We start from the raw sequence: 14,708 nt of genomic DNA, 5'->3' as shown, positions 1-14,708 counted from the left end.
ACATTTAGACAGTGAATTTTTTTTCAATTCCATTTATATTAGCAGTTAAATAGACATGAAATAGTCAGGAATAAATTTAATAAGACACTCAAGACCTTTACACTCAAAACTATAAAACATTGCTGAGAGAAAGTCAAGTACTAAATAAATTAAAAGATATACTACATTCATGATTGGAAAACTCAATATTGTTTCAATGGCAGTTTCTCCCTAAAACGACTGTTGTTCTTGTAGTAATGTATATGGAAATACAAACTAATCTTGAAAAAATAATCTTGTCACATCTTGTAAAAGAAGAAAGTTGCAGCCCTGAAATTGTCTGATTTCAAGATAAATACACAGTAATCGAAACAGCATGGCATTTTAGTAAAGATAGATCTATATAGATCAGAGTAACAGACAAGAGGGCCCAGAATAGATCCATGCATGTAAAGTCAATTAATTTTCAACAAAAGGCTAAGGATACAGAAATAGATCAGTGGAATAAAATGGAGGGGCAGAAATACATACACCTATAACTAGTCCTTTAATTTTAGAATAAGACACTAAGGTAATTTAATAGGAAAAAGAGTCTTTTAACATGTGGTGCTGGAACAACTGAATAAACGTGGATAAAAATAAACTTCAACCCCTACCTCATACTAAACACAAAAATTAATTCTATATGGATCATAGAACTATATTCAAAGCTAAAATATTTACGCTTATAAAAGAAAACATAAGAAAGTACTTTTGTGACAGTAAGGTAGGCAAAGATTTCTTAATGAAGACACAAAAATTATAAGCATAAAAGGGTAATGAAACTGTACTTCACAAAAGTAAGACTACTACTCATTGAAAAATGCAAATAAGAAAATGAAAAGGCAAACTGAAGCCTAGGAGAAAATGCTCACAATACATATGTCTGACAAAGGACTCCTACAAATACGTAGTAAAAGTGGAAAGAACATTTAAGTTTATTTATTTTTAATTGAAGGATAATTGCTTTACAATATTGTGTTGATTTCTGCCGTATATCAACATGAATCAGCCATGGGTGTACAATATTTCCCCTCCTCGCTGAATCTTTCTCCCACCTCCCACCCCATCCCAACCCTCTAGGTTGTCACCAGTTTGAGCTCCTTGAGTCATACAGTAAATTTCCACTGGCTATCTATTTTACATATCATAGTGTTTATCTTTCCATGCTGCTGCTTCTTGTTCAGTTGCTCAGTCACATCCGACTCTTTGCGCCCGCATGGACTACAGCACGCCAGGCTTCCCTGTCTTTCACCATTACCTGGAGTTTGCTCATACTGATGTCCATTGAGTAGGTGATGCCATCCAACCATCTCATTATCTGTCATCCCCTTCTCCTCCTGCCCTCTGTCTTTCCCAGCATCAGGATCTTTTCCAGTGAGTCAGTTCTTGGCATCAGGTGACCAAAGTATTGAAGCTTCAGCTTCAGCATCAATCCTTCAATGAATATTCAGGATTGATTTCCTTTAGGATTGACTGGATTGATCTCCTTGCTGTCCAGGAGACTCTCAAAAAAGTCTTCTCTAGCACCACAGTTCAAAGGCATCAATTCTTTGGTGTTCAGCCTTTTCTGTTGTCTAGCTCTGTACTCTGTCCATGTTTCCCACCCTCTAAAGTGGAAAGAACTTTTTTAAAAAATGAGAAAATACTTAGTAGACACTTCACAAAAGAAACTGTACTAATGACCAGAAAGCAGATGAAAATGGGCTTAGCATCATTTGTCATCAGGAAAATGCAAATTAATACCATAGTCAGACACCATTTCACATCCACTAGAATAGCTAAGAAGCCTGACAACAGAATGTTGGCAAGAATGTGGAACAACTAGAATTCCCTTACATTTTTGTTAGGAATGTAAAATGGCACAACCACTTTGGAAGTCTGACGTTTTCTTATAAAATTAAATATCAATTCAGTTCAGTCACTCAGTCGTGTCCGACTCTTTGCAGCCCCATGAATCGCAGCATGCCAGGCCTCCCTGTCCATCACCAACTCCCGGAGTTTACACAAACTCATGTCCATCGAGTCGGTGTTGCCATCCAGCCCTCATCCTCTGTCGGCCCCTTCTCCTCCTGCCCCCAATCCCTCCCAGCATCAGGGTCTTTTCCAATGAGTCAACTCTTTGCATGAGGTGGCCAAAGTATTGGAGTTTCAGCTTTAGCATCAGTCCTTCCAATGAACACCAGGACTGATCTCCTTTAGGATGGACTGGTTGGATCTCCTTGCAGTCCAAGGAACTCTCAAGAGTCTTCTCCAACACCACAGTTCAAAAGCATCAATTCTTCGGTGCTCAGCCTTCTTCACAGTCCAGCTCTCATATCCATACATAACCACTGGAAAAACCATAGCCTTGACTAGACGAACCTTAGTCGGCAAAGTAATGTCTCTGCTTTTGAATATGTATCTAGGTTGGTCATAACTTTCCTTCCAAGGAGTAAGCATCTTTTAATTTCATGGCAGCAGTCACCATCTGCAGTGATTTTGGAGCCCAAAATAATAAAGTCTGACACTGTTTCCCCATCTATTTCCCATGAAGTGATGGGACTGGATGCCATGATCTTAGTTTTTTGAATGTTGAGCTTTAAGCCAACTTTTTCACGCTCCTCTTTCACTTTCATCAAGAGGCTTTTTAGTTCCTCTTCACTTTCTGCCATAAGGGTGGTGTCATCTGCATACCTGAGGTTATTGATATTTCTCCTGGCAATCTTGATTCCAGCTTGTGCTTCTTCCAGCCCAGCGTTTCTCATGATGTACTCTGCATAGAAGTTAAATAAGCAGGGGGACAATATACAGCCTTGATGTACTCCTTTTCCTATTTGGAACCAGTCTGTTGTTCCATGTCCAGTATGACTCAGCAATTCCACTCCTAGTAATTATCCAAGAGAAATGAAAACATTTCCACAAAAACACCTGCACAAGAATGTTTATAAAAGTTTTATTCATAATGGTAAAAAACAAAACAATTCATATATTCAACAGAAATATCAAGCAAGCGACTTTCCTGGTGGTCCAGTGGGTAAGAATCCACCTTACAAGGCGGGGGACACTGGTTCAATCCTTGGTCCAGGAAGAACCCATATGCCATGGGGCAACTAAGCCCATGCACCACAACAACTGAGCCTGCATTCTGGAGCCTGCAAGCCACAACTGCTGAGCCCACATGCAGCAACTACTGAGGCCCCCACACCCTAGAGCCCATGATCTGCAACAAGAAAAGCCACTGTAGTGAGAAACCCATACAGTGCAGCTAGAGATAGCCCCTGCACAGCAACAGAGACTCAGTGCAGCCGAAAATAAGTAAATAAATATATTTTAAAAAATCAAACAAAAATGCTTAAACAAATTATAGCATAGTCTGTGGTGATAAGACTCAGAGCAGTGATTGCCTAAGGGAGGTAGGGATTGTCTGGAGAGAAAGAGAAAGGATACGTCTAGCGTAATGGAAGTGTTCTTTATCTTGATTAGGCTATTAGTTACCTTGATGTATTGGTTACATGAGCATATACATTTATCAAAACTCATTAAATTGTACATTTAAGAGAAATTTCACTGTAGGTAAATTTTAGCTCCAAAAAGAAATAAAAAACCTTATATAATTAAAGAAATGATTATTTATATAGTCAATACTATAAGTGTGTGTGTATGTGTATAATTTTTTATATTACTAACACTTGAGTGCATGTTTTAATATTTTTTCAACAAGCGTCTCTTGTGTGTCTACTGTTGGTCAGCCATTGTGATAGTCGCTGGGGATGTAAAGGTGAGAGAAAGTAACTGGACTTAGAGAAGGCATAGCTAGGGTAATAAAAATGCATGAAGAAAGCGCTCATAGAAACTGGATGCTGCCTGTGAGGTGAGTGCAAAGGAGGGAGAAAGTGATTGTGATTTGGTGGGCTTGGAGAGATGTGACCAAAAAGTGAGCAAACTTTTGCAAGGGAAGAAAGGCTTCCACAGAGGCATGAGTCTGCATGACGTGTTTGCAGAATTTTAATCGGTCCAATGTGACTACAGTAATGAGAGATGATATCATGATGGGGGACAGTATACTTAATGATGGGACCAGATTATACAGGATCATTAAATGCCATACTAAGGAGTTTAGATTTATAGGCAATAAGGGATCACTGTAAGATTTTAGACAAGAGTGACATCAATTCCATGTTTTAAAGAATACATCTGGTGGTTGTAAAGAATTGTTAAAGCTGGGGAGAGATGAGAGGCAGAATAAACAGGAAGGGATTGTAAGAATCCAATGGTGGTTTATTTTTTTTAGTATTCACTAGAATTTGTGATTAAGCATTTCTAAACATTTAGCTGTTCTTTTCTCTTTTTCTTTAAAATTGACAATAGAAATCCAGAAACTTTTTGGACCACCACAGGAATGTTTCCCCAAGAGTTCATTATATGTTTTCACAAACATGTGAGGATTGAAAAGCTTGTAATCCAGAGTTACTTTGGTAAGCATGAAATTTTCATTTCATTTCATTAATTTTCATCTTTCAGTTTTTCCATAGGCAGAATGCACATATGTAAACTTTTGGCAAAGCACTGATTTTTTTTTTTTTACAGCATGGAATCAAGTTTTATTGCTGGGGTTGATGGGTGGAGAGTATGGGTTAACTGTCTCGAGCACAGTTAGCGTCTCTGAAACTGCGAATTTGAAACCCTTCCAAAGCACATAATAATTTCCATGCAATTTACTACGTGAAAGCCTTTGGCAAAAGACCCTGTGATGAATTTAAGAAGCCAACTTGCCAGAACGCTAGGTTTCTTCACATCTTTACTCCAGATTTTTTTGGCTTGGGGTTCTCTGTCAAATTCTTTCTGAAAATCTGACAAACCTGATTATTTGCATTTGGTAACTTTGATTCTTTTATTAATGTGGCCATTTTCTGAGGGATTTAGGAAGAATATCTTCCACTACAACATCATCCTAATCCTGTCTTATGTTTTTTTAAGGACAGAGTATATCAAGCAAAATCATGGTAGGAAACAGGATACATCCCAGGTGGCTCAAATGAAGAAACATTATTGATGGGACCACTTACAGAATTATGGCCTGGGTTAAGGGAACAAGCTAGGGATGGTGAGACACCCAGAAACTGGCTATAGCAGTAAGCCATTACCTCCCTGGGCCAAAGGAAGGAAATAGTATTTGCTGGAGCCCAAGGAGAACTGGAGCATGTACAAAAGGGCCTGCCCAATAGGAGCTGTAACCAGGGAGGAGCATAACCACTGCCAAAGACAGGACACTGAAGCAGGAAGGGAAGAGAGAAAACACAACCTGATCTCACTTCCCTGCTGCCCTTGTTTCCTCCCAGTCCCTCCCGTAGGCAGTGGGAAAGTAAATCCAGGAGGTTCAGTACCCAGGGGTCCTCCCTCAGGGTGCAGAGCAGAGAAGAATGGATTTGGAGTCAAGGGAACTGCTTTAGGGGTAAAGGAGAAAGGAAAACCAAAGCGGAAGGAAGATGACTGCGTTCTCTCTTCTCTCGTTAATTGTGAAGGCTCTGGAGTTGGACCTAAACTTTGAATTCTAGTTCTGGTACTTACTAGCTCTGTATCATTGAACATTTTGCTTGACTTCTGTAAGTTGTCTGATTTCTCTTAGCCTGTTTTCTCACCAGTAAAGCAGGTTAATAATACCTTTCTTCCAAGGTTGAAGTCAAGAATGAATGAATATGTCTGACTTATAGTAGTTTCTGCATAAAGTTTTTTGATCAAGACCACTAATATTATTATTTACCAGTGTACCAAAACAAACAAACAAAAACAAACCAGATGGTACCAAACTCAAAAAGGCTCTGTTAGCTTTGTGTTATATGCTTGCAAACACTTGTAACAGTTACCCAGCCTGTACTTTACCATAAGGGTTTATGGAAAAATGGTGAGTGATTTTCCTGATCGCAGTACTTTGTGCATTCCCACTAATGCCTGCCAGTCTTAGACAGAGGGAAAAAGAAATCAAGGGACAGCAACATAGAATTAAGTAGATAATTAACACTTTATTTTTGTTTATTTACAATGTCAGTGAGGACCTTGAGGATTGAAAAGAGTACTTCTAATGAGCCAGTTGATTTTGAGCAATGGATTGAAAGAGGTATGTGCTTGGTTTACCAGCATTATTTTGATCATGAGGGGGTAGAGAATTGTATTTTACTCTATATTTCCAATTGTACTTCATTTTGGTGAAAAAAGATGGCCTGAATGATTCTTATGACATTTAGATAAACCTAGAAAAACACAAATTTGAATACTAAGATGCTTCTTTACTTCCTGGTTATGTAATTGTTAACATGTTACTTAATTTTTGAGTTTCAGAATCTTTATCTGAAAAATAGAGATGATATCACCATTTAAAGTTTTTGTGACACAGTGTCTGGCATATGGTAGACAAGCAATGAATATTAGTTTTTAATCTTTCCTTCCTTCCTGATTAATGGTATTATTTAAATATTATTGACAGAATTGGTAGCCTGTCATAAAAGACAGCATGTTGCCTTCATGTGTCTATCTATTCCTTCCCAAAATACCATGAAAATAATAATAAAGGAGAAAAATGAGACATAAACCTACAGCAGCAAAAAATAAAAACAAACAGGGAACCAGGAATTCAAAACAGATGTGAGAGGTCAATATATATTATGGAAGAAAGGAAGCAGTTGGAGGAGTAGTAACTTCTGTAGCAGAATTGAGTAGATTATAACCTAAGTACCTGACAAGGAAGTTTATCCAATAGAATCCCAGAAACTTGAAGGCAAAGGTACCATGGAAAGTTTGAATAAGGCATGGACAAGAAAAGTGATTGGTGGAACATCTATTTACAAAGTGTAACAGACTCTAGGTACCTTCCTCCCACAAACTACCCCCAAGAGTGACTAGGAACTTCGAATGTTGAGGCTCAGGACTCAGGGAGACCAGTCATAGTAAAGAGAATGAGTGAGACATGGAGTGGAAAATAGGGGATTGAAGTGGAAACCTATAAAATGAATAGTGGGAACTGTAGCCTCCTTCCTATGGTCTGCCCAGCAACCAGAAATACAGCCCCAGCCAGGAGATTGGGGGATTCATCTTTGGAGAAACTGAATGGTCCCAAAAGATCTGTGGATGCAGAGAAAGGTTAATTCATTCCTGGTTACGCTATGGAAATCATGGTAGTCAGTGAGTCTGGCCCATGTACTATTTTCCAGTGATCTATTCATAAGTAACAAAAGATAGTCCCAAATCACCAGACATATGGTAAAGACCTAAATATAATCAGCCCTTTAGCTCTAACTCCATCTGTAGGAAAAGAGGGTAGAAAACAAATGAAATCACAAGGAGGCAATATGAGAAAATGGGGGACATTTTATGATACAACTGACTTGGTCTCTTCAATAAGTCAATGGTGTGGGGGGAAAATGTGTGTGTGGGAGACAAAGAAGTTCAAGATTAAAAGAGGCTTAATTCTGATTTGAATAAACCAACCATAAAAAGACATTTAAGAGGACAATGGGGGCCTTTGATGGGGTAGGAAATAGCAACCCACTCCAGTATTCTTACTTGGAAAATTCCATGGACAGAGGAGCCTGGCAGGCTACAGTCCGTGGGGTTATGAAGTATCAGAAACAACTGAGTGACTGAGCAGGCACGCATAGGGACCTTTGAATATATACTAGGTATATGATATTAAAGCATTTTTAAATTGTCGTATGATAGTGGCATTGTAGTTACACAAGAAATATTCCTCTTTAGAAATGGATAATCAAATATTTAAAGGTGAAATATCATGATGTCTCAGACTTTCTTTAAAATACCTTAGCAAAAAAAATTAGGTAAATCAAGTATGGTGAAATGCTGATAACTGTAAATTCAAGACAATGGGTATATAAGAGCGATATCCTATCTTTTTTATGTATGTTTGAGATTTTTTAATGTTTCATAATTAAAAAGAAAACTAAGCAAATGAAAGAAGAAGTTACTAATTTCTAGTGGAGGAGGAGTTGTATAAGAAAATGTGTCATAATTTATTACTTATTTCAGTAGTAAATAACATATAGACAATGGTGTAGCCATCAAGTATTGATTTCAAAATTGAGAGGATGGCAGGAAAATTTGTAGGAAGAGGAGGAAGAGAATACTGGTCCAAGAGACATAAATTTTCACCTAGTATAATATAAAGTCAGTAAAAAATGGGTAAATCAAGAAAAGGATCATGAAACATATTATAATTCGAGAAAAAATAACTGAAATAGTTGAAAACATTTACCTCTGGGGAGCAGGACTGGAGGAAAAGGGGTCAAGCAGGGGATTACTATTTTGTATTACCTCAGAGAAAGGTTAGGAAACAGAAAGAAAGTCATCCATAATCTTACTTCCCAGAGACTTCCCTTTTTGTACTGTCTGCCTTTTAAAATTAGGTACACTGTTTTGATGTTGGAGCTTCCCTGGTGGCTCAGCTGGTTAAGAATCTACCTGCAATGCAGGAGTCCCTGGTTCAATCCCTGGGTTAGGAAGATCCTCTGGAGAAGGGATGGGCTACCCACTCCAGTATTCTTGGGCTTCCCTGGTGGCTCAGCTGGTAAAGAAGTACCAGCAATGCAGGAGACCTGGGTTTAATCCCTGGGTTGGGAAGATCCCCTGGAGAAGAGAAAGGCTACCCACTCCAGTATTCTGGCCTGGAGAATTCCATGGACTGTATGGTCCATGGGGTTGCAAAGAGTTGGACACAACTGAGCAACTTTCACTTTTGACATTTTGATATAAGTAAAATTAATTTCTAAATAATGTCAATATTATTTTTTTAAGTTGTGAATTTCTTTTTTAGAACTTTTTATTTTTTATTGGGGTATAGCTGGTTAACAATGTTGTGTTAGTTTCAGGTGAACAGGGAAGGGACTCAGCTATACATACACGTGCATCCCTTCTCCCCCAAAGTGCCCTCCCATCCAGGCTGCCACATAACAATAATGTGACTATTATTATATCAATGAAATATTACATCTTTCCAAAAGAGTGTTTGATATGATTAACTCATGACCAAATAAGTTAATCTGTCCTAAAATCACACTAGTACTAATAAAGGTTTTCTGAAGCTGGGTACCAGAAAAGATCAATTCATGGGTGGCATAACTCAGCATCAAAGTAAAACTTCATTGTGAGAAACTGAGCCCTAATCGGTACCCATGAGAATGGTGAGACAGCCTTTCAGACCTGCAGTTACTGTTAGTAACTTGATCGTTAAAAAGGACTTTCATATTTTATTAATTCTTCACTTGATATTCCTTTGCTATAATTTATATTTACTTTTATTTATACTCACTGGGATATTTTATAGCTCATATATAGTTTATACATATGAGTTTCATATATATAGTTTCATATATAGTTTTATATCTTTTTATCAAATATCTCTATTTTTATATTGGATTTTACATACAAAAACACTGGTATATCTGGTCTAACTACAATTTTATCAGATATCACGTTTTGCTGAAAATAAACTTCAATATATCCTGATGCAGTTTGAGCCCTACCTCAATTCTGTTAAATTTGTGTTTTAGATCTAGTACATACAGAGGGGCAGCTTCAAAATGAAGAAATTTTGGTAAGTAAATATACTTTGAAGATATATACATTATCTTTAGCCAGCACAACGTATTTAAATTTTAAACCTCTCTCTGTAGTCATAAAATTACTAAATACCCTCATAATATTGTAGGTTCTGTGTCTAACCAACCAATAGAGGCAGTTATTCTCAGAAATGTTATGATCTAAATATCGCTTTCCTAAGTTAGGCTCTTTTCTGTCATAGACAGGATGACAGCCAAGATAAAACAGAACTCACTTGTCATTGTTTTATTTTGTTTGTTCATTTATTTTGAAGTATTTATTTACTTTCCTTTCATTTGATTCTGTAGTTCTTATGGAATAGGAATCAAAACAGGTCGAGATGCCAGAATTGGAGTTAATTTAAGCATGAAGGGACAGGGAGATTCAGATAAGGGAACTGGAGCATAGGATCAGCAACAAATAAGCCAAAGAGAGATGAGGTGAAAAGGGAACCAGCATTTTCTGACAGCATTCCGCTGGGCTTTTCTTGTCAAGTGACATGAATGGCCACTGACGGGGAAGCTGCTGCCTCATCACGGGTTCCTCTGTCCCCAGCTTGTCAGGCCCTGGTTTTAGACAAACACAAACTGAAACAACTGAGAATGTTTTTAAGGTAGTAGTGCTTATTAAGATTTCTCTAAATAAGGGTTAAAGAGGTACCTTGTCCATTAAGTTTCATTCTTCACCATTTACTGGCAGCTGCTATGAGATCAGTGTTTCAAAAGATTCTGTAGTGTTTGAATCCTATTAATTATCTTCTCTACCAGCCAGTTGTGCCCAGTGACTGGGGAGGCCGTGCGTGCATGTTAAGTCGCTTGTTGCGTCCAGCTCTGTGCAGCCCTATGGACTGTAGACTCTGCCAGGCTCCGCGGTCCGTGGGGATTCTCTAGGCAAGAATACTAGAAGTGGGCTGCCACGCCCTCCTCCAGGGGATCTTCCTGACCAGGGATCGAACCCATGTCTCTTAGGTCTGCTTACATGGCACTTGGGTTCTTTACCACTAGCACCAGCTGGGAAGCCCGAGGAGGCCAGTAGGGAACAGAAAAATGATTAATTAGATGGAATTTTATCTTCCTATTTTTCTCCATATTGTTTCATTGATTATGGTTAGTAAGCCTCTGCTAAGGATTTTGTTTCAGGAGTCATTGTGTGTCAGGGAGGGTGGCAGCATCATAGAGCTTTTGGAGAAGAGTAAGGGGGAATGGAGCCTTCCCCGGGGGCTCAGTGGTCAAGAATGCACCTGCAATGCAGGAAAGGCAGATTCGATCCCTGGGTCAGGAAGATCGTGGAGGAGGAAATGGAAACCCACTGCAGTATTCTTGCCTGGGAAATCCCATGGACAGAGGAGCCTGGCGGGTTACAGTCCATGGGGGTCAAAAAAAGAGTTGGACATGATTTAACGACTAAACAACAACAATGAAAGGAGAATGGAAGGCAGTGTATCACCCATAGTTTTAGCACCCTGTCACAGTAGCCTTTGCCATACGTATTTTCTTCTAATTGTCTACCAAATGTATTGCATAGTTACATGAAAAACTTTGTATTTTTTAAAAATTTAATGTTATATCAAATGCTTCATAATTATGATTTAAAAGTTAAATGTATTCAGATAGAGGTTAACTGATTTCCTGTTTTCCTCCCTCTGTCATTATAACTACTACTACTGGGGACATCTTATGCCTGTTCCTGCTATCATGGTGTTCACTTTTCCAGTTATTTTCTTTAAAATTAAATTTCAAGAAATGGAAATACTGGGTCCATGGGTATAGACATATTTATAGTAGTAGTAGTAGTAGTTTAGTCTCTAAGTTGAGTCTGACTCTTACGACCCCATGAACTGTAGCCTGCCAGGCTCCTCTGTCCATGGCATTCTCCAGGCAAGAATGCTGGAGCGGATTGTCATTTCCTTCTCCAGGGGATCTTCCTGACCCAGGAATTGAATCCAGGTCTCCTGCACTGCAGGCAGATCCTTTACCAACTGAGCCACGAGGGAAGCCCATAGACACATTTATAGCTTCTTACATATATTGCCAAATTGCTTTTCAGAGAAAATATATAAATGTAAAAGTATTATTATACTGTTTTAGGGTAGTGTATTCTGAGGCATCATCCAACAAATGAAGTCTTTCATCATGAAAAATTCTTAAAAAATTAATCAGAATTGTACAGTGCAGTTTTTAGCTCCACCTGCATTCTTCCTCAAACCAAGGCTGATGTTTGGCTGTTACATATCAGAACAGCCATATTGTTATATGTGGCTGGCTTCTCCTCTGAACATTATATCTTATGAATCATTATATACTTATAATCATTCTTGTATCAAACCCTTTCATCTGCTAACTGCTTGTTTAGCAGTTAACTAGAACTGCTAAATCATCTGTATTTATTTTTTCCCTTACAGGCATGTGATGGCCACGTCACTTACTTGAGATTCATTATTGTATCAGCCTTTGATCATTTTGCATCTGTGCATAGCATTTCTGCAGAGGGAATGGCAGTCTCAAATCTTTCTTAGTAATTATAATATACCCATGCACTATTTTTTAACAGTATATTTATTTAAACATGAAGTTGTCATTATTAAAGGAATTTGTATCAATCTGTTTCAGTTTTATTTTTCCCTTCAGCATTTTGTAGGAATTTGGTTCATCAGACAACAGTGATGACCAAATGTAAGTCATAAGAAAGCTTTTGCAAAAAAAAAAAAAAAAAAAGCTTTTGTTTCAGTATACAGCTTAACCAAGTACATAACTATACATGAAAACAACTGTACATAACATGGTACCCTTCAGATATCAGTGCATTAACTTTTAAATTTATTGATTGATGCAAAGGGCTGCTGCTGCTGCCAAGTCACTTCAGTCGTGTCTCACTCTGTGCGACCCCATAGACGGCAGCCCACCAGGCTCTGCCGTCCCTGGGATTCTCCAGGCGAGAACACTGGAGTGGGTTGCCATTTCCTTCTCCAATGCATGAAAGTGAACAGTGAAAGTGAAGTCACTGAGTCGTGTCCAACTCTCAGCGACCCCATGGACTGCAGCCCACCAAATGAAAAATATGGACACTAAACAACATACAAGTTCAAAAAAGAGAAAATATTTATGGGAACATTTCCTTGAGGTCATGGAATTTGAGTTGGGCTCTGTAGGACAAATCATTTTATTTTTTTCTTTTAATTTTATTTTCTCTTGATTTGAAGACTTCAGAGTAGAGTTAGGAAACATAATCTTATTTCCCTGAGGCAACCATTATTGATATTATTTGATTTGTTTTTTTTACATTTTGAGGAGGTAAGAAACAAGATAGGACATTTTGTGGAGATATAGGACATCTCTGAATATATCTTTTTATACAACTTGAAATTAAATTAGCCAAAAGTTAAAATGACAAAACAATTCTAAAATGTTGAAAATAAACAGAAAGGCACGAACCTACATTTATTGCAGTTGATTGACTCACAGAAAAAAAATGGCATTGGAATATAGTATTTTATCTGTGCAGTCTATATTAGTTTCCTATGGCTTCTGTAATAAGGTACCACAAACTTGGTGGTTTAAAACAATAAAAATTTATTCTCTCACTGTTCTGGAGACTAGAAGTCAGAAATAAGGGTATTGGCAGGGTTTGTTTCTGTTAGAGTTTCTGAGGGAGATTCTACTCTTTGCCTTTCTCTTAATTTCTGGTGTTGCTGGCAGTCCTTGGCCTTCCTTGACTTGGGGCACCGTAGCTCCAGCTTCTGCCTCTACCATCATATGGCATTCTTTCTGTGTTTCTTTGTATCATCTTCCCGGAATGCGTGCATTTTTCTGTGTCTTCTCTTCTTAGAAGGACAACATCATATTGAACTAAACACCCTTACTCCAGTATTATCTTAACTAATTACTTCTGCTGTGACTGTTTCCAAGTCAGATTGCATTCACAGGTACCAGGAGGGTATAGACCTTTCAGAGCTCTTTTCTCTGTCCCACAGTGACCAGCAGTGATGTTTTTCTACACAGTGACTACTTCATTCTGGGTCTGGGAGTGAGACTGATGATAACAGGTAGTAGAGCTCTCAGTCAATCCGAGGTAGACGTATAGAAGGAGAGATAAAGCTTCATTTAGTTTGGGAGTAGGGTGGGGGTTGCTGTGTCACACCGCTTGCAGAATTTTAGTTCCCTGACCAGGGACCAAACCTGGGCACCCTTCAGTGGAAGGCCAGAATCCTAACCTACTGGACTGCAGGGAGTTCACAAATCAGTGATATTTTGGAGTTGCTTTTTACCCCAGCATAACCTGGCCTATCCTGACTGACATACAGACAAATGTAGAATATAGCTCATCCTAGAGGACAAGTGACCTGGTTTCTTCAACAAGTCAGTGATGCAAAAAATGTTAATTAAGGAAGAGGGTCCATTCTAGATTCAAAGAGCTATAAGAGGCCCCCAAAATACATGCCTTGTGTAAATCTTATTTGGCCACTAATTTCACTTTTCACTTTCATGCATTGGAGAAGGAAATGGCAACCCACTCCAGTACTCTTGCCTGGAGAATCCCAGAGACAAAGGAGCCTAGTGGGCTGCCGTCTATGGGGTCGCACAGAGTCGGACACGACTGAAGCGACTTAGCAGCAGTAGCAGCAGCAGCATGCGCAAACTAATTGAAAAAAAAAAGACATTTTAAAGATAATTTGGAAAATATGCTTATGGATTGGGTAGTATTCATTTGCTTTTGCATGGATTAGGTGTGATCCTGGCTTTAAGATTATGTAAGAGAAGGCCCATATTTTTCAGAGATATATTTAGTAGATTCAGATACAAGTATGTAGGTTTATTACATGGTATCTGGCTTTGCTTTAAAATAATTGAGCATTTTTTTATAGGAGAAAATTTAGTTGAAGCAAATAGAGCAGTAAATTGGTAGATCTGGGTTATGGATATACAGAGCTTCGTTGTACTAGTCTCTCTAATGTTTGCTTGGAATTCTTCATAATAGACAAAAATAAATAATGCCACGGAGGATATCTTTGTGCAAAAATCTTTGTCTACCCCTCAGATGATTTTTTTTTTTAGAAGAGATTCCCAGAAGGGAACTAGTCAAAGTTAAGAATAGTTCTAAGGGGC

The 14,708-nt window shown here is 38.3% G+C and overlaps 1 protein-coding gene across 5 annotated transcripts in view; it reads left to right on the top strand.

Annotated features, from left to right (window-relative positions):
* Positions 1–12,207, top strand: part of HSPB11 (heat shock protein family B (small) member 11) — a 36,385-nt gene extending 24,178 nt beyond the window's left edge. For 4 of the 5 annotated variants that reach the window (XM_018044395.1, XM_018044401.1, XM_018044416.1 and 1 more), the window contains exons 4-7: positions 4,369–4,475; positions 6,047–6,115; positions 9,558–9,601; positions 12,008–12,205. In XM_018044395.1, the coding sequence (XP_017899884.1) occupies positions 4,369–4,475; positions 6,047–6,115; positions 9,558–9,601; positions 12,008–12,121 (334 nt within the window). In that variant the 3' untranslated portion in view covers positions 12,122–12,205. Of the gene's footprint in view, positions 1–4,368; positions 4,476–6,046; positions 6,116–9,557; positions 9,602–12,007 lie in introns of all 5 variants that reach the window. The other variant, XM_005678383.3, reaches the window with a different exon arrangement.

The sequence above is a fragment of the Capra hircus genome, chromosome 3 (genome assembly GCF_001704415.2).
Source record: "Capra hircus breed San Clemente chromosome 3, ASM170441v1, whole genome shotgun sequence".
Classification (NCBI taxonomy): Eukaryota; Metazoa; Chordata; class Mammalia; order Artiodactyla; family Bovidae; genus Capra; species Capra hircus.
This window is presented reverse-complemented; position numbering and strand designations above follow the sequence as displayed.